This window comes from Elgaria multicarinata, chromosome 10, assembly GCF_023053635.1.
Source record: "Elgaria multicarinata webbii isolate HBS135686 ecotype San Diego chromosome 10, rElgMul1.1.pri, whole genome shotgun sequence".
Taxonomy (NCBI): Eukaryota; Metazoa; Chordata; class Lepidosauria; order Squamata; family Anguidae; genus Elgaria; species Elgaria multicarinata.
In genome coordinates this window covers 57,913,689-57,933,111 of record NC_086180.1, presented here as the reverse complement: position 1 = coordinate 57,933,111, position 19,423 = coordinate 57,913,689, and the positions used below count along the sequence as shown (strand labels likewise).

At 42.3% G+C, this 19,423-nt stretch overlaps 1 protein-coding gene across 1 annotated transcript in view; it reads right to left on the bottom strand.

Moving 5' to 3' along the window:
* The window catches only part of KIT (KIT proto-oncogene, receptor tyrosine kinase), a 48,200-nt gene that overhangs the window by 15,921 nt on the left and 12,856 nt on the right, over window positions 1-19,423 (bottom strand). The window contains exons 5-9 of the mRNA XM_063135105.1: window positions 18,580-18,739; window positions 13,805-13,994; window positions 12,203-12,318; window positions 3,162-3,276; window positions 23-216 (exon numbers count right to left, since the gene is read on the bottom strand). Coding sequence (XP_062991175.1) covers window positions 23-216; window positions 3,162-3,276; window positions 12,203-12,318; window positions 13,805-13,994; window positions 18,580-18,739 — 775 coding nt within the window. The remainder of the gene's footprint in view (window positions 1-22; window positions 217-3,161; window positions 3,277-12,202; window positions 12,319-13,804; window positions 13,995-18,579; window positions 18,740-19,423) is intronic.

Sequence of the window (19,423 nt, the reverse complement as noted above, 5' to 3'; positions counted from 1 at the left end):
CAAAGATCACTCTCGCAGTTACCTTTAACTGCAAAGTTGAAAAAAGCCGAGCGCTTGTCAATGGCATTGGAAGCCTCACAAGTTATTGTGCCATTGTTCTTGAACATGCTGGTATCAATGGTGCTTTCGACAACTACCTTTCCAAAGGAAGGAAAGGGTGGATCTTGATATTTGGTCTTTACATCCACTGGAGAAATATTTGATGAATCTGAACACCTGGAAGAAAAGAAATAACTTGGTGGACAACTGACTAGCTATAAAGTGTGGGTCTGTTTTCTGTGGTTATGGAGCGGATGCATCGCCCCCTGACATCAGTCAACAGCCTCCACTGAGATAGAATCATAGCATAACAGAATTGGAGGGGGTCTTGTAAGCCACCTAATCCAGCTCCCTGCTCAGTGCAGGAAATCCCAAAGCTAGAGCCTCCCCAACAGATGGCTATCCAGCCTCTGCCTGAAGATACCCAGGAAGGGATATATCTACAGATATAACCTCTAAGTACCTCTGTGTATCCGGGAAGTACTAGCTAACTGAGGTAGAGCTGAACTGAGCTAGTGATAGTACAAGTACAGTACTTCAAATGTCACATTAATGTTTGCTACTTACAAAGGATGTTTGCAACAGTTCACTTATTTTAAGAGGACTGCAGACTAGCAGAAGTCATACGACATCTTGAGGCAGGTGCTGGAGGAAGAAGAGAGTTCAACCCTGTGCACGGGACTTCCAGAACCAGTGCAAATGGAAATTTCATTCTTTTATGCCAGAAGCTGGCTTCCTATCTCTAGCACTGGTGGGAACACTGTATAAGCAGTGGAGGTTAGTGGCTCTGATGTGAGGGGGTGGTGAATATACTCTGGGTTTCAGTCAGAACTCTAAAGGAGCTATCCAAGGTACCTGTAGAATTCTGACTGAAACCTGGAGTGGATTCACTGACATTGAAGCCACCAGCCTCCACTGTGTGCAAAGGTGTCTTTGGGAGGGGCAGGGGTGGAGCCACGCCCATGAGGGCAGCTCCATACCCCTAGCATCAATATGTAACAGCAAAATGTATTGGTCGGTGGAGAATGAAAGGCAGATGAGACAGACTTAGTTGGCTTGCCTCACAAAGGGTAAGATGGCTGCCATTCTATACATACTTACCTGTGAGTAAGTTCTACTGAACTCAATGGTGCTTACTTCTGAGTAGACATCTATAGGATTGCACCATCAACTGTGCATCTAATACTATTCCCTTTAGTAACTGATGTTCGTGGTGTAGACTGTTTTTGGGCCAGCCAAGGAATGGTTTTTAAAAGTCTATATGCTCTTTCTCATTATGTATTGCAATTTAAAATCCCTTTAGGACAAAGCATATATATTGATTTGAAAAAATTTGCCCTTGCTGTTTTTGATGACAAATGCATATTTCAGAAGAAAACTTGGGAAAAAAATAACTTTTGAAAAATGATTCAGATAGGAAATGTATTATATACTAACAATAATGTCTGGAATTCTATCAAAATAAGCAAGCACTTTATAATTCTATTTACAAATCCTCTACCTGTACTGAAAGTACATACAATCTTCTTAGAAACTTGGTAATTGCCTTTGTAGTTAATTCTTTTCATTTCCTCAAGCTTACAAGACACATTTACCATATAATCTACTGTGTGTAAATGGAAATCTAATTACCCTGTGTCCTGGAAAATTGTGTTATTACATGATAAATCCAAAAGATAACGGCCATACACAGAAGCTATTTTGTAATTGTCATTCTACAGGGTTAAATAATTAGGGCCAAAACCAGCCCAGCTGTAAGTGGGTGTAATCCCTCTGAAGTCTGATTTGGCTCTTAATGCCTAGTCATAAATTATAGTGACTCCTTCCAGAAAAAGAAGAAGCAAACCACTGAAAGACCTACCACAAGTAAGGTTATTTGTAGAGTGGGAGCTAGCAAGTTAGATAGGAACATAGGACGTTGCCTTATACTGAGTCAGACCGTGAGTCCATCTAACTCAGTATTGTTGCCACTGAGCGGCAACTGCTCTCCAGGGTTTCAGGCAGGTTTATTTCATTGCCCTACCTGGAGAAGTGGGGGATTCAACCTGGGACCTACTGCATTCAAAGCAGCTGCCCTACCAGTCAACTATATATGGCTCCTCCGTGCTGAGCCTTACTGGTTAAACTCAGCCCCAGGAGGGATGTTGACTGGTCTCCTGGTTGCAAACCTAGGATTGTGCAAATGAATTCCCTCCCACAACACACATGTTCAATGAACACGTTAGGGGGAACAGAACCACATCCGATGTAGCTCCTGATGCATTTGCTGGCTATGCCATGTTAGCAGCTCTGTGTACAGTATTAGTTTGAAAAGGCCCTATGTGCATAAAGTACACATGTAACGGCTCTCCCTTGTGATGGCTAGCAGGTGTGTGAGGTCAGCGAGCATGGGCCTCCTTCCTCCCTCATGTGTTTACTGCATGTGTGTTTCCCACACAACCTCAACAGATCTATGGAGAAAGTGACTGCTGTGGTAAAAGAACCTGGCAGCAGGCTACTTTGGGGTGGGGAGGGGATGGAGGAAATTTTAAGGCACTGACCCCCTCACCCCTTGCTCACTTCTTAAGCAACCCTCTCAAGAAAACTAGCTCCTGAAAAGTATTTTAGAGCACGAAAAAGTGCAAACATTTAAATTACATTTAAAGGGCTGGCTTTATTACTCTATTACACCTTAAATCTAACCTACCGTCAAAATAACATAAGAACCTAAGAACTGCCATGCTGGATCAGACCAAGGGTTCATCTCGCCCAGCACTCTGTTCACACAGTGGCCAACCAGCCACTGGCCAGGGATGAACAAGCAGGACATGCTGCAACAGCACCCCGCCCCCCCCCCATGTTCCCCAGCAACTGGTGCACCCAGGCTTATTGCCTCGAATACCGGAGACCGCACACAACCATCAGGGCTAGTAGCCATTGATAGCCTTTGCCTCTAGGAATTTATCCAACCCCCTTTTAAAGCCATCCAGATTGGTGGCCATCACTACATCTTGTGGTAGTGAGTTCCATAATTTAACTATGTGAACTGTGTGAAGAAGTACTTCCTTTTATTTGTCCTGGATCTCCCACCAATCAGCTTCATGGGATGACCCCGGGTTGTTGAAAATGATTCACCTACTCACCTTTGTTCAGTTCCTGGGCAAATATACCAGTTTATTGTAGGGGCAGGGTATCCAGCTGCCACACAGTGAAGCCTGCCGTTGCTAAGTCGTTCTGAAGTGACAATCTCTGGTTTGGCTGGAAATAAATGGACAGGTGTACAGTCATTCCTTGGCTCTATGCACTACTGCACATCGCTCCATCCTCAAATACAAGAAGCATGTTGGAAATGTGGGCCTTAATTAGGGATGCCAGAGAAATCAGCAACAGAGTCAAATAAGTTTTGATTTCTCTGAATCTGACTTGCAGATTCCACAGCAGACCTGTTTTTTCTGGGTTAGACAGATTCTACTGACTGCTGGACAATTTTTACCCTTTGGGTGAGGATTTGCACTAATTCACATTCGCATAAGTGTGCATTAGCACTAAGGTGAATTAGCGCAAGTACAATGAAACTCTGGTTTAAAAAAATCCAATTCCATCAGTGAGCAGACAACAGAATGAAAGTCACCTGATAATCTGTGAAACACCGGCAGAATGGATTTAACAAAATCCCTACTTCCCTAGTTGCAATTGAGGTGTCTGACTAAGGCTGCAATTCTGTGTACATTTACCTACAAAATGTTCAGCCTTACTGAACACTGTAGAACTTATTCCTGCATAAACCTAATTTTCATCTTAACATTTTTCCTAACTGCTGAAAGCATTTCAAATACTTTACCCCAGGAAGCCTGATTAATAGCAGCCGAAAGGCAGGACTCCATGTTCCATGGGCACCTTGTTTACTAAAATACTGGGTGCTGCTTCTCTCCAAAAGCGTATTTGGAATTCTTCTCTGACCCACTGACTGCATCTCCCCTGCAATAGCTGCTTTTACCCCAGCTAGACTTCAGCATCTGGAACCCTTGCTAGGGAAAAGTAGTTTGCTAGAGGGATGAGTTCTTCTCCTAACAAGCCTGAGTCATAGTCCAGGGTTTGCTTTTGGCTCAGGACTCTGGCTTGTGACAGCAACAAGCCAGAGGTACCAGTTTAAACATCATGTCAAGGAACAAATCATGGTCAGAGAGACCTTGGCTTGTTTAGTTGCTCCTGCTGGCAGAAGGAGTCAAGCAGGTGTGATTGAGCAGTGTACAGAAGCACACTGAATGGTTCATGGTAAGCAAGAATTTTATTTTTAATTCTGGCTCACAATGATATGCAAAATGGGCCAGTGAGTCAATGCCCATGGTGAGACTGGAACTAAGGATCTTACTAACCACTGCATTATGTTGACTTCTTGTTTTCAGTCTGAAGACAGAATTGTTTGGGTCCAGGCTGAAGCAAAGGGCTGGTAGTGCTGCTTGCCTTCACTTTTAGCATGACTGGAGGCAACTTAAAATAGATTTGAGGGCAGTCGTTCAACCCTCTTTTTAAAAGACGTTTTCCACTAAGTGAAATGATGATGAATGGCTTGTTATGCTGTTACATAGCTAAAATATGTATCTCTGTTGATTAAGGATTGTAGTATTCTGCTTCCTTTTCTAAAGCATTACACTTTCTTTTATTGCATTTAAGAAATCACAGCACTGCTGTGTTTAAAAGATTATTATCTGAGCCCAAGGGAAGAGAGCAGCAATAAATAGGATTTGTAGCCATTCATACAAGCTGTCTTTGAAAAGGCATTCGGAAGTACTGGTACAGCAAGCAAGGAATTTTGACAAACTTTTCCATAACATCCTGTAAGGATTTATTTAATGGAGGAGTTGGACAGCTTGAATAGGAACTGAGGCCAAAATAGTGTGGAAATAGTCGTGTATATGTCTTACAGTCATTTCAAATCCTCAGATGCTCAAGAAAAACCAGAAAGAGCTAGTGTGAAGAAGAGGGGTGTGCTACCTGCCTCAAAAGGGGTTGTGGGCACTCAGATCAAACACTCACAAAGACTCAAGCTGTTTGCATGCATTCAATTCAAATTTCTCAAAGGCTCAGGAAGTAGGCCTGGGGGAGGGCAGGGTAAAGTGCCAGGGGATGCTCCATAGGCTCCAGTAGGGTATCCAGTTATGAATCACCAAAAAAAGAGGGTAGAAGAGGGTGGAGATTTGCATAAAATCGGCATGTGATAATTATTTGTATTTAAACAGAAATCTCGCCTTAGTGTGGAAGACGGTGACCTGTGTGCCTGCCTACTTAGTCTGCTGTCCAGCTGCTAATGGTGACTAGCAACAGCTCTTACCATTGTTTATCTTTAAAATGGAATTGGGACAGGGTAGCCTTTCAAATAAAGGTCATCTTCAAATAGGAGGGCTGTCCTCTGTAAAAGACTGTCCTCTGTAAAACACTGGTGTGTGTTTTCCTGCCAGTTATGAGATTGACCAGTGTAAGAATCTCCAGTGAAAAACATGATTTCCACCACAGAGAAGGCCCTTTAAGATAGTCCCAGTCCCACCGCAATGAGAAAAGACACCCAAGGCCTAGACATTGCCCTCTGTCTTCCTCTGCTCTAAGTAAATTACCTGGCCCTTTGGGACAGGGAAAGGGAAGTAGTAGCAGTGCTTTCAGACTTCGGGAAAGCAGGGCAGCCCTGTTCAACTGCTTGGGACATCTCTAGTAGAGTAATCGCAAGAGCATGAGCTATAGTCAAGAAATCTTCCGTTCAGCCCTGAATTCACCAGGTGGTCTTCCACAAGCCACTGTGTATAAGAACCCTCTCAGCACTTAAGGGAGATGTTGTTCTTGTGGTGGAATGAATGAAATCTTCATTGCTAAAAGCAATAAGCCATCACTATTATTATTATTATTTATTTATATAGCACCATCAAGATAAGCTAAAATAAATAAGTTAAATAGGTTAAAAATGGATAATATAAAGTAAAATTAAAATAATGAACACAATTGGAATATGAAGATAAAAATCACATTAACATACATTAAGAACTCGCGAGTGGGGAACTAGATCAGTACATATACCAGAACAAAATCTCCAGCTCTCCATTATGAAACTTGTTAGGAGTCTTGGTGCCTAGCTCTCAACTTTCTTGCAGCAAAGGCGAATTTTGCAACCAGATCAGTAATAAATACATTATTGCCAGCCAGCAATATATAGATTTGCTCAAGGGAAGATCCATCAGAAAGGTAACAAAGAATGTAATCGAGAATTTTTTGTCTAGAGGATGTATATATAGGGCATCGCAACAGATAATGTTGAATGTCCTCCACTTCCCCTGACTCACAGATACAGAATCTCTGGTGCACTGGGGTGTTATTAAATCTTCCCTTTAAATAGGAAGAGGGCATAGACTGAAAACACAAAGCAGTGAATGCTTTTCGGAGTGGAGCCAACATGAGCTTGATAAAATACTGCTCCAACCCAAAAGATGTTTTAAATATAGGGTACCAGGAGGACTATGTAATTTGGGAAAGTAAATGAAGGTCTCACCATTTGGAATCAAGGTAATTTTTTTCTTTAATAAGTTGTTTAACTCTATTAGAGGAATAATTTGGAAGAACTTCCAAATCAATCCCGTAATGATAGAGTAATGTACTGACTGAATTTGCCCAAGAGTTTCTTGACAAAGATTGTAGTTGCTCTAAGGAGCATTTTTTTGGGAGTCTGGAGTCACTCATGCTAGCCAGCTTCAACCAGTATAGGGCTAGTGCAACATGCGCCCCGATTTGTATGGAAATTATCCCAGTTTCAGCCCTTAAAAATGGGGCAGGTGTACCTTTGGGGAGAGCCAGTAATGATTTCAGAAAGGAGTTCTGCACCACTTCTTAGGGGGAAACATTACTGTATCCCCAAATCTCTGCACCGTACAATAATTGTGGCACAATCTTCATTCAGAATACCTCTACTGTGGGGGCAACCAAGCTCCCTCCATGAAATCTGGAGAACCATAATAGAGAGTGAATAGACTGGGAGGATTTCAACTTGACCGTAACGGGCCAGATTCCAGCTGGACATCAGGAAAATCTTCCTGACTGTTAGAGCAGTACGACAATGGAATCAGTTACCTAGGGAGGTTGTGGGCTCTCCCACACTAGAGGCCTTCAAGAGGCAGCTGGACAACCATCTGTCAGGGATGCTTTAGGGTGGATTCCTGCATCGAGCAGGGGGTTGGACTTGATGGCCTTGTAGGCCCCTTCCAACTCTGTTATTCTATGATTCTATGGATAGAGAAGTAAGGACTGGGGACCACCAGCCAGGATTTGATAGGAACAATTCTCCCGGGAGCATATCTTCTCCAGGGGCTTTTTTGGTAGATAGAGAATTAATCAAGGTGTTGATTTCATCAGCGGTTACTGGATCCCATTCAGAGCAATAAGAAGGCAAAGAAATATCCATGCTATAATGGGAATTCAAGGTGGTTCCTGAGCTGGAGTGGCCAAAAAGGGAAGAAAAGTGGGTGTACCATTGCGCAGATATAATTTGATTATCAATAGGGCCATGTGCCTTTCTAGTCCCTTTTGCCACCAGAGCCCAGAATCTAGTTGAATCCCTTTCCATGGTTAACCGGCCTGACTCCATCCAAGTGAGGCGAATATACTCTGCCTTTCCCCCCCACACCCTAAGTAATTTTTTATACTCTCTTCGGAGTTGTACATAGCACCTATAATTTTCTAGCGAATCTTCCTGTTTCATTTTTCTTATGGCTCTTGCTAAGATGTGCTTCTGAGTGGCACATTGCGCATCAAACCAGCCATAGCTGGTTTGTTTAGCTGGATCCTTTGGTTTGGAACTTACCACAAAAGGTCTAATTTCTTGGACTAATTTGTCAAAAATTTCCAAAGGGTCTGAGTGAGTTAGAAGTTAGTCTCTTAGCAAAAGAGACTTAGGAGACATAAGGAAGGAATTTATAGTGGTTTGTACCTTCCCATTCCAACAGACCCCTTTGTCTCCTTGGAATAATAAATTCTCAGGTGAAGCCATCAAATTTTCTGAGGATGGTGTTAGACTAAACTGAGAGAGGAGAGATAGTTGAATTGGTATATGATCACTCTCAGGTCTGACCAGAACTTGTGGTTATTATTGTTGTTGTTGTCCGTGTGGACATTAAACTTATTTTAAATATTATTTAGCAAAGCAATAGGCCAGCTCTTTTGTGGGCATAGACTCCAAGGTACTGAGATGACTTATGTTTCTTGAGATTATCTATAGAGGACACTAGATTCTGTGCGTATTATGTTACAGGAACTGAAAATGCTCTTTCTTTCTCTTTGTATTTGCATGTATGTAGTGCTTCTGTCAAAATATCAAACCAATGAATGCTTTTGCAAAATTGCCAGGGTTGATTTGCAACATGACTAAATGGAGTGTTGAATGATCATGCACATCCTGTTTGAAGGGAGTGTCAGGGAAAACAGCTTCAGGCAAGTTAAAAACTCTTGTATTTATTCAACTCCCAAACAATCACAGTCAGGAGCCAGCCTTCCCACCCACCCACCCCTATAATATAATTTGACTGTCAACTGACTCTTGTAGCCTGCTCTTATGGTACTGTGGCTTATGCAGGCCTCATTCACATGGAATGAAAAGCCAGGATTTTGGAGAATTCCGGCTTACTGTGAACAAGCTCTGTGCTCATGCATGCAGCCTGCTTACTCCCACTTTTCTCCTCCTCCTCACTAGTGTGATCGCTAGTTGCTAAACAAACCAGGAAAGTTTTTCTCCTGCTGTCCAAACCTGGGCTCCTGTCTTGTTGCTTCAAAACAAGCCAATAACTGTTAAACCAAGAACAAACCCTGGTTTGCAATTCTAGCTTGTGAAAGTAGCAAGAAGCCAAAATTCATAGTTTGAATGAGGCCTGAAAAAAGTTTCCCTGGTTTGTTTAGTGTTGACACTACCAAAGTTGGAGTGAACAGGCTGCATCCACCAGCATTCAGCTCATTCACAATAGGCCAGAACTTTCCAGAATTCTGGCTTATCATTCCATGCAAAAGCGACTGCAGTAAGCTCTAATAGGCTGTTCTTGACAACGGTTTGGAAACTTCAGTCAGTGCAGAATGCCACACCATTTGTTCTACTGACATCTCAGGCAAGTTTTACCTTGGGCCCCAGGCCTGTTCCTTGTGTACACACTCTTGTGTACATAAAGACAACTGATGAAAAGAAGGGAGAAACGAGTTCTCAAGATGCTGAACTTTTTATTCTTAAATTGCTGCCTACATGGAGATGTCCCCACCAGAAACAGCTTTTGGGGATACGGGCATGACAAAGGATTTGCATGAAGTTTTGGGAAGCACTTTTCCGAATGAACTGTGTGACTTGAATTTGCCATGTGGTTGAGTAGAGAACCATGGGCAGCTCAAAGAAGACATACTTGCCCCCTATGTTCCTTGTGGACCATTGCTCTGAAATTAACAGACAGCATAGAGTGTCCCTAAGTAAAAAAAACCCTACAAAGTTCTAGAACAGTGGTCATAATTGGTGCAGTGGTTAATGCGGAAAGGGAGTCAAAAACCTCTTCCCTCCTCTGTGGGTTTTGGGGGCAATTTATATGAAATGGCACACACCATAGAGATGTGTACAGGCAAGAATCCTGCAAAGTCTCAAATGGATAGGTGCAGGAGCTAGGGAACTGACTGAAAACCAGTTTAAAGCTTTTTAAATAGTGAAGCCTGGAAGTGTTGGGGGAACGGCCATCTCATGGTTCCATCCTTGTCCTCCCATAAAGTACAGTGATTGCAGCCCCTGGTAAAATATGCCCTAGGATTAGAAGGTGGATCTGTCAATTGCACGCCCCCTCCCTCCCTCCCTCCTTCCGCTTATCAGCATTTTAGAGCAACAAAATGAAAAGATGCTGTTTGGAGAGGATCCATGTTTGGATCTCTGAACACAAATCAGAAATGAAACCTTGTTCTGGCCTAGCTTTGGTTCTGGTTGCTTCGAAGGGAAGCCTGCCTGGACTTGGGAAGCAAATGGGCCCAATTCTGCTTTATGTGAATCTATTGCACACCCCTAACTGCTGCTTCCTAGTTAATCAGTGCCCCTCTGCACTAGGTGCCTAAGGTCTAATCCAGGTAAGCAGTATGTAACAGATGAAAATCCAGTCCCTTCATGCCAAAATGTTTGGCAGCCAAAAATTCATACATGACCAGATAGTCCTACACTGCAACACAAGGGAGGCAGGCACTGAGCACAAACAAGAGAGAGCCAGCTTAGGTTGGACCCAACTAAGGGTCAATTACATATATACAATACATACATACACACACACTAGCAGGTGCAATATACATGTTCTAGATAGAAACAGGGCCGGTGCCAGACTATTTTGCGCCCTAGGCAGGTGAGCGGCTCCCAGCTGGGTGCGCCGTTCCAAAGCCGCTCTCTGCCCCAGCGTCCTGGCTTCGAAGTCAGCGCCTGGCAGGAAGCCGCTCCTGGCTTTGAGTTGGGGTTGGGGAGTGGGGTGGCGGCTTCGGAACGGCGCCCTCCTTTGCTTGGCGCTCTAGGCCACCACCTGAGCTGCCTCTATGGCAGCGCCGACCCTGGATAGGAACCATGGGGGCAGGGGGAATCTTAAAGCCCCTCTACCTCTCATGCCAGGATCACACCCCACACTTGTTATATGTAAAGAAAAATCCTACACTCAAGGGCAAATCACATGACTAACGTAACTTATTGTTTGGCACTTGCATGCTTAACTTAACAGCACAGTAGTGCATAGGATTGGCCCTCGGCAACAAATACCTCACTGGCTGATGATGGTGATTACATACATACTGCCATCATATTTATTTGCCTCTACTAATTAGGAGGAAAAAGAAACTGGCAATAAAAGCAATGCAAATTGACTCAATGACTCTGAAGTGATGACTATTGTGATGCAAAAGTAGGAAAGTAACTTCTTTAAGCTATCTTTAACTGTGCTTGGAATCTGCTTTGATGGTAGCTCAATAGCACTTAATAAACTAATGAAATTAGAGATTTAAAGCACTTAATGGGTGATTATTGACAAGAGGATGGAACTATGCAAAACAGCTTAATGAAACATTCAATAATTAATTCGTTGTAGCTGAAGCAGTGAGCAATATATAGCCATTAGCAACTTTTTTCTGATATTGGGGATAATTAAAAACAGTGGAGTGCATCAAGCCAGTCCCTGCAGAAGTTCTGGAAGGGAAACACTGCACACACCTGCTAGCCCTGGTACATATTTACATCCAGCTTTATTACATTCTTTGATTACAGATAAAGGTGTCACTAGGGGAAGAGGAATGACACTATGTCTTAGTCCAGGCTTCCCCTGATCTGGTGTCCTCCAGAACTTTCAGACATCTGCTCCCATCATCCCCAGTCAGCATGGCTGATGGTCAGGAATGCTGGGAGTTGTAGTCCAAAACATCTGAAGTGCACTAGGTTGGAGAAGGCTGCCCTGCCCTAGCCTAATCTAATCCTTGGAAGAAGTCTGCTACAGAAACTTGAGAATAAATAATAAACATGTGAAATTGGGGTGCAGGCATTCTGAAGTTGGCTTATATGGGGTAAGCAAACCTTCCACTTACTATAAGTACATTAAGTAATCCTTCCTTCATTTAAAATGTCTTCTAAAACCCTGTAAGAGGAAACCCAAGAGCTGTATACTGTAGACTGAGTGGCTACGCACATACAATAAAAGTAATAGACTAAAACTATGGTAGCTATATTTGATGGCTAAGAGCACAATCCTAACCTCCCAACCTCCATTGTTAATGGTTGGAGAAGGTTAGGATGGTGCACTGATGCTTCATCCCCTGCCTTCACCAGCAGAGAGAAGCACTGGGATGGAGGTCTGCCCCAGCAAAGGCCCTTGCTGGGTCCAGGCAGGCAGAAAGCTGTTGCCACCAGTTCTCCTGCTGGTGGCTTCAGGAGGAAAGTCCCAGAATGGGACATTCCATGGATGGAGTAGTGACAAACCAGCTTTGGATCCACTGGATCCAAAGCTGCTCTGTTCCCTTGGATGGATGTGATCTAGGCTAGTCAGCTACACCAGCCCCGGAGCTTGTGGTGATCATTAGGATCCTGCCTGTGACATCTTGCAGGCTCATTTTGTTTTATTAGGTGCAAGGATCTGTGACAAAGAAATACTGTAGACTGCTCTTTTCTACTTACTGTTCACATAGACATTAAATGATATAGAGGAGCTGGCATCTGAATTGGACACAAAAAATGTGTAAATGCCTCCTTCTGTTCCCTTCAGTCGAGTAAGGTGAAGCTCACTGGAATAACTACAAGAGGAAGAAATACAGTTTTATTATCATATTACTCATAGCACAAACACAAAACCCAGTTGCTTTCATGAGGCATCAGTGAAATTAAGCAGGCTGTTTATACATGGATCTCTGAATTTTGTTGCATTGAAGATTGTTATTCTCCTGTTTCCTTTTGGACAACTACATTTCACAAGTTGCAGCTACTACATGGAGGGGTGCTTGAAGGCTCCTGAATTGAAATATTGTTTCTCCTGCTAATGCAAAAGCACAGCAGCACAGAGTAAATCTCAACGCCAGTTAGCTTAATACAATGACAAAGAGCACTGGGCTTGCCTGTGTGAAATTCAAACTCAACTCAGTATAGAGTTCACTGGGAGGCCTTTGAAAAGTCGCTATCTCTCAGCCTAACTTTTTTCACAGATGTTGGGAGGATAAAATAACACTACGGCTGCAATTCTTAACTAACTTACCTGGGAATAAGCCATACTGAACCTAGTGGTACTGACTTACATCTGGGAACACTCATATAGAAAGGGCTGTGTTGTAAGTGCTACTTGGGTGAAGGGTGAGACAGAAACAAATCTAGTAACACCTACCTGCTACTAAGCAAAACTAAGTACCTCTGCATTGGATTCACTGGTTATTTGTTGCTATTTGCAAGACCTTCAACTTTGTCCTTTAATAACATTATCATGTTTTGTAATGTAAATGTATGCTCGCTACTACTGACTTGGCTAGGAAAAATCATGAGGCTTCTTAATTTCCATCTCAGCTATGGCTCACCTTACGGCTAATGGGAATTGGCAGAGTTTGTCCTTATGTTACACATGCCCTCCCCAGGAAGAGAGTGGAAGACTGGAATCGTCAAACAAAGGAAGCAGCGTCACAGCTCACTTTAGTAAGGGGTGGGCACCATGGGGCAGTTGCTGATGGCCCAAGTCCTAAGGAGGACCCATTGCCAATCTAAAATGTTGGCTACAGCCATCCAGACCGAATGGTCCTCTCAGTGTTGGGCAAAGGTAAACAAGAACCCACCCAGCACTACCATCCAGGCAGCTCTGGCTGGCGCCCACCATTGTAATTCCTCCATAATGCCTCAGGGGTCCTGGCATAACAACACTGCAGAGCTATGCTTTGACAAGGGCCCCATGGGAATTGTGTTGGAAACAAAATGGTTGGTACCAACAGCAGCAATTGTACTGCTGCGCTCATAACTGTAAGGGGTCGGAAATGGGTTCACCATGCCAAGTGGGGTTGGGTGGCAAGGGACCTAACAAAACTGACAAGTACTCCCAGACATTAGTCATTAGATTTGGCAATTATCTGTTGTTAGAGAAGTAGGAAATACTGAACACACCTCTACCCTCTCAGCTCCTGTACACCATACCTAAGGGCTACTGGAAATTGACATGATAACTCCATGATGCTTCCCACCACTCTATCTAGAAAAGGGACCCAGTTACCATTTCAAAGCATGTTTGGTTGCACCATCTTACATTACCTGTTTCTGTCTATATTTGTGACTCTCACATAATGATCAGATGAATTTTGCAATGTTTCATTCATATACAACCACACTTCTTCTTCTGGCTTGGGATATGCTTCATATGTCACTATTAAACCCAGATTTTCTCCATCATTGACATTTACTGTTGTGTTGGTTGAAGTTGATATATTGATATATCCTTTACCTGGTGGTAAAGGTAAAATGGAAAGTTTTTTTAAAAAAAAATCTCTGGAACCTTTCTGTATTTCTAAACACATATATAATTAAATCAAGGTCAATGGAATAAGGAAACTTTACTGCAAAAATATGTTATAAATTGCAACCTGTAGAAAAGCAAGCCTTATCAGTTAAACGTAAGACTGAATGAAAATGACAGTTTATTGAGTGAGGTGAGCAATAATTCTTCCTGTTGCACAAAGAGATTTTACTCCCTGTACACTCATTTATATCATAGGCCCAGATCCAGCCACTGATTTCAGGGGGATATTAAAATCATGCAACTTATGGCTGGATTTATTTACTTACGTATTTATTTTATTTAACTTGTATCATATGTAGCCTATATCAGGACCTAATTGTGACTCACAACACAAAAATATCCATAAAGGTACAACAAAGATAAACCAGTAAACAATCAAAACATTAAAACCATAGACAATGATATCGTCAAAGAGTTAGCAATAAAAATTTGCAGCCACTAGTCTAGGCTTTGAAAGTTGTGGTGCTCAGAGAAGGGTCTTCATGGAGGATAAAGCTATTCGTGGAGTAACACTATTAATGGCTACTAGTCCTGATGGCTACATGCTACCTCTAGAATCAGAAGCAGTATGTTTATGTACACTAGTTACTGGGGAATATGGGCAGGAGGGTGCTGTTGCACTCATGTCCTACTTGTGAGTTTCCCGTGGACAGCTGGTTGGCCACTGTGTGAACAGAATGCTCAAATAGATGAACCTTGGTCTGATCCAGAATGGCTCTTATTATGTTCTTATGTCTCTCAGCCTGATCAAAGTACAAGGGGAGATTCAAATGGAAAAAGATGGCGTCTAGGGTATCTTGATCCAGGTAATTTAGGGACTTAAGGTTAAGAACCATCACCTTGCATTAGCTAGGGTGACCATATGAAAAGGAGGACAGGGCTCCTGTATCTTTAACAGTTGTATTGAAAAGGAAATTTCAGCAGGTGTCATTTGTATACATGGGGAACCTGGTGAAATTTCCTCTTCATCACCACAGTTAAAGCTGCAGGTGCCCTGCCCTCTTTTAAATCTGGTCACTCTAGTATAGCTCCTGCAGCTTTAACTGCTGTGATGAAGCAGGAAATTCACCAGGTTCTCCATATATACAACTGACAACTGCTGAAATTCCCTTTTCTATGCAACTGTTAAAGATACAGGAGCCCTGTCCTCCTTTTCATATGGTCACCCTACATTAGCAACCAATCAAGCTCTTTTAACATAGGTGTGATGCACTCCCATTATTATTCCTGGGATTGTGCCCATAGTATTTATAGCTGAGAATGAATTTGGTCCACAGGAATATCCAAATAATCCAGAAATGCCACAACATAACAGCTAGATTTTATTCATTTTCGTTTGTGAAATAAAACCATCTAGGAAGCAGAGCAACTGGGAGAAAAAAGAATGTTTCGCCAATTATGGGTAAAGATATATTCAGAATACTCCTGCTAATTACAGTACATGAATATGCTCCTAATCAGTTTAGCACTTATGGTAATTTTAATATTTCAAAAGTACTACGTGTCACAGTAATCCAGCACTCTAGGGAGGCTTTTCAGGAAAGCATGTTAATAAACAGCACAATGTAAGCACCTTTGATGGCTCTTGACGGAGCTGATATAGAGTGCGTGCGAAAGACAATGGCTCAGACTTTTTAGAGGGCCCTGGAAATCAGGCTTTTCACACTAGAATGTGATCTTTGGGCACAATCCAGCCTACTTTAGGGAATAGCTTCCCCCATATGTTCCTCTTCACTCAAACACAATGGGCAATATCCAATGCAACACTATCGCTAATGTAAATTATGCTGCATTTGCGGAAATGACCTCTAGTGCAATTCCTACAGCACTTGGTGGCATGACAGGTTTCTGGAGAAAACTGACTATGCAAGCAAGTGGTTTTGGCACAGCAGCACAGGCCACTGATGCTACTGCAACATGATTTATATTAGCATAGCACTGTGTTGGATACTGCTCCAGGGGAGGCCTTATTTCATATGCTTTCTGTTCAGAAACTAAAAAAAACCCCATAATAAAACATAGAGCAGGGGCTTATTAACTGCAGCAGCCATTTTACCAGGCCAGACTTTACAGAGATGCCCACTACATCTTGTCATTGTATACTGCTCTTTGTAATGCTTTCCTTTTCTCTAAGGCTTTTCAGACTAATTGTACAATCATTTGAGTTTAGTGGGACACACTCCCAGATAAGTTTACACAGGATTACAGCGTTAGTATATGTTTTTTATATACAAGAAATAGAGAATACAGCTTAGGCCAGCCTTTCCCAAGCTAAATGTTTTGGAATTCAACTCCCATCAGCCTCAGCCAGTATGGTCAATAATGCAAGAGTTGTAATCTTAAACATCTGGAGAGTTCCAGCTGGGAGAAGGCTACCTTAAGCACTTTTTAAAGGTGTGTGGGGTGGGGTGGGGGTGGAATTCACAAATACAATCCATCCATCAAGTAGTATATTCGTACTATTCTTGTTTTGTTGTAATGTCTATGATGTGGTTGCTTTTATCACATTCTATCTATTGTATTAATGTTTTTACAAATTATTTTAATTTTAAACATAGTTTGTGTGACTCTAAGCAATTGCTTTGTTTGGGGCAGTTCCTGTTTATTTCAACGAGGATTTGTGTTGGAGAACGTCCTGATAGGTTTCACTCCTTGATTACACAAGTAACAGCGTTTTAGAATCCACAGAAAACACAGTAATTTCCTAACATAACTAAGTGCATTTCTCTGTACAACATAATTAGCATGCCAATAGCTGGAAGAGAAAATAAACCTCATTCTAGCTCTGTGTATATACTAATAATAGGTGAATGTATTTAGTGCCCCATTCTGTATTGACACTCACGGCACTTTTTATAAAAATAAAATACAATCAACAATTTAGGTACTTATGTGGTGTAATACAAGAGTGGACATCATATGGAATTAGAATACCTGCTTTACTTAAAGCAATGGTCAGGGGCATTCCCCAATGGCTCTGACATTGAGCCGCTGTCATTCTGCAAACTCAAACAGTGCTAGGTACCTGCCCGGACCCTAAGGTCATCCTCAGGGGTCCTTCTCCACGAGCCCCTGCCAAAGGAAGTGAGGCAGGTGTCTACCAGGAGGAGGGCCTTCTCTGCTGTGGCACCCCGGCTGTGGAATGAGCTCCCTAAGGAGGTTTGCTTGGCACCTACATTATATTCTTTTAGACGCCAGGTGAAGACCTTTTTATTTTCTCAGTATTTTAACAGTCTATAAATCAATTTTAACTTGGTGTTTTAAATTTGTATTTTAAATTTGTATTTTTGCATTGCTGCTGTTTTTATCTGGTTGAGCTTTTATATTGTATTTTATATTATGGTTTTATACTGTTGTTTTATACTTGAATTGTCTTAATTTTGTAAACCACCCAGAGAGCTTCGGCTATTGAGTGGTATAGAAATGCAATAAATAAATAAATAAATAAATAGGTAACATTGCCAAACCTTTCCATTGCACAAGCACAACAGGTTGCACAATAATTATGTACAACCTGTTGCACCAATGTAACTTTAGTTGGATTCTCCTCTTGCACCCAGTTTGGAACCTAGTTTCCACTAGCACAATGACAACAGTTGGCTACCCTTAGGAGGAAACAAGGCTGCACAGTGACGAGAGCATCCCATTCCTACAATATATATGCGCACAGTGCTTAGGCATGGCCCAGCTCCCTATCAGAGGGTTCACCTCTAGTCTTCCCCCATGTGTGCCTCAGGGTACCAGCATGAGCTTAACAGTCTGCATAGCTTGCCTCTCCCTTGAGTGCAGGAGGAACACCCTTGCTAAAGAGCAGAAACATTTCCTGCACTTTCTGTCATGTCTTAGGCACCATTCGTACCTCACCTCCTGCAGAAAAGTATCCAAAACACTCACACGAGGTCAGGACCTATGCTGCAATGGCAATATAAATAAATGCTGTCAACACAGGCCTCCTCTGGGACAGTGCACTGACCCACTTGTAGTCTTCCCCATGTGTGCACCTTCAACAAGTGATAATATTCCAAATGCTGAAGTATTTGTTTTGTCTTCTTTGTGGTATCAATGGGGCACAGTCACATGCAGATATGGCTATCACATACAAAATTGGTCATTTTATTCACCCATGTAGTCATGTTATTCACATGGTGTCAGCTGGGCGTGCATGTAAGGCGTATCCTAGTGGCTTCGTGAAATGGATACAGTATAAGAGGAATGGGTACTACATTTACATTACTGGTGCCATAGAAATACTACTACTACTACTACCACCACCGTCACAAATTCTAACATTCATACTAATAAGCCAACCCTTGTTCAGAACCTTGTTTTTACAGACGGCATTGGACTTTTTTTTAGCATAACTTTAAAAAAACATTATACATATATGTATTTCCAACAATCCTTCACACCCTCTCTTCTGCACTAGAGAGAGGGGGTTGAAGTATACGTATGTATTATTTCCTCTCCCCATGGCAGAGAAATCTTAAACGTCTGCTCTATTACTATTTACCTAGTACTTTCAAGGTTATCGTGTCACTGGATGTTCCGAGGGGGTTGCTTGCTTGGCACGTGAACGCTCCAGAATCATTAACTCCCACTGAACGGATGCTCAACGTTAATTTTGTTTCAAATCCATAATCACCCACATTCCTTCTTTGGGTTGTAATAGTCTGTCGGCAAGGGGGAGGAAAAATTAACATCTAAGATACAGTGTACACAGCATCTTTCCCAGATAAATTAAAAATAGATGTAATTATAACTTCACCATATTAATATTCATAACTTAAAACCAGAATAATAAGCCATCATGGCAAACCTGTCACTGGAACCTCTCCATACAAAACAACTACATTTTCCAAGCTCTCTCTGGGGGAGAAAAGTCCTTCCGAGAGCTGTTCTCACTCCCCCCCCCCCACACACCTTTTTTCTTCTTATTTCCTTTCTTCAGATTCACTCCTACGTTCTTAGTAGTCTGCCTTCTTTTTTAGTAATAATGACAACATTAGGAGACGTGCAATCTCAGGACCCTTTCCAATATTATCTCAGCAGCATGGAGGCCATTACAACTTGTCTGTTTGTTGTTCCGCTTCAGTATGCTGGAAGACGCAGGTCAAGTGGGAGGGCAGAAACTACGACGCAGCCCCTTCCCAGCGCAGGGATGACGCTGCCCCAGTTCCCAGGAGAAATGCTAGCTTGGTAAGTAGCTGTGTGTCAATGCTTCCTCCCATGTTGTCCCAGGAAATGAGAAGACAGAACTGCAGTTGCTGCACCACTGAGGTAACACTGGAAAGGATTCCAATCTTAGGGCCAAACTAAACATTTTTGTAATAATGTATAGCATAGCTGAGCTATGT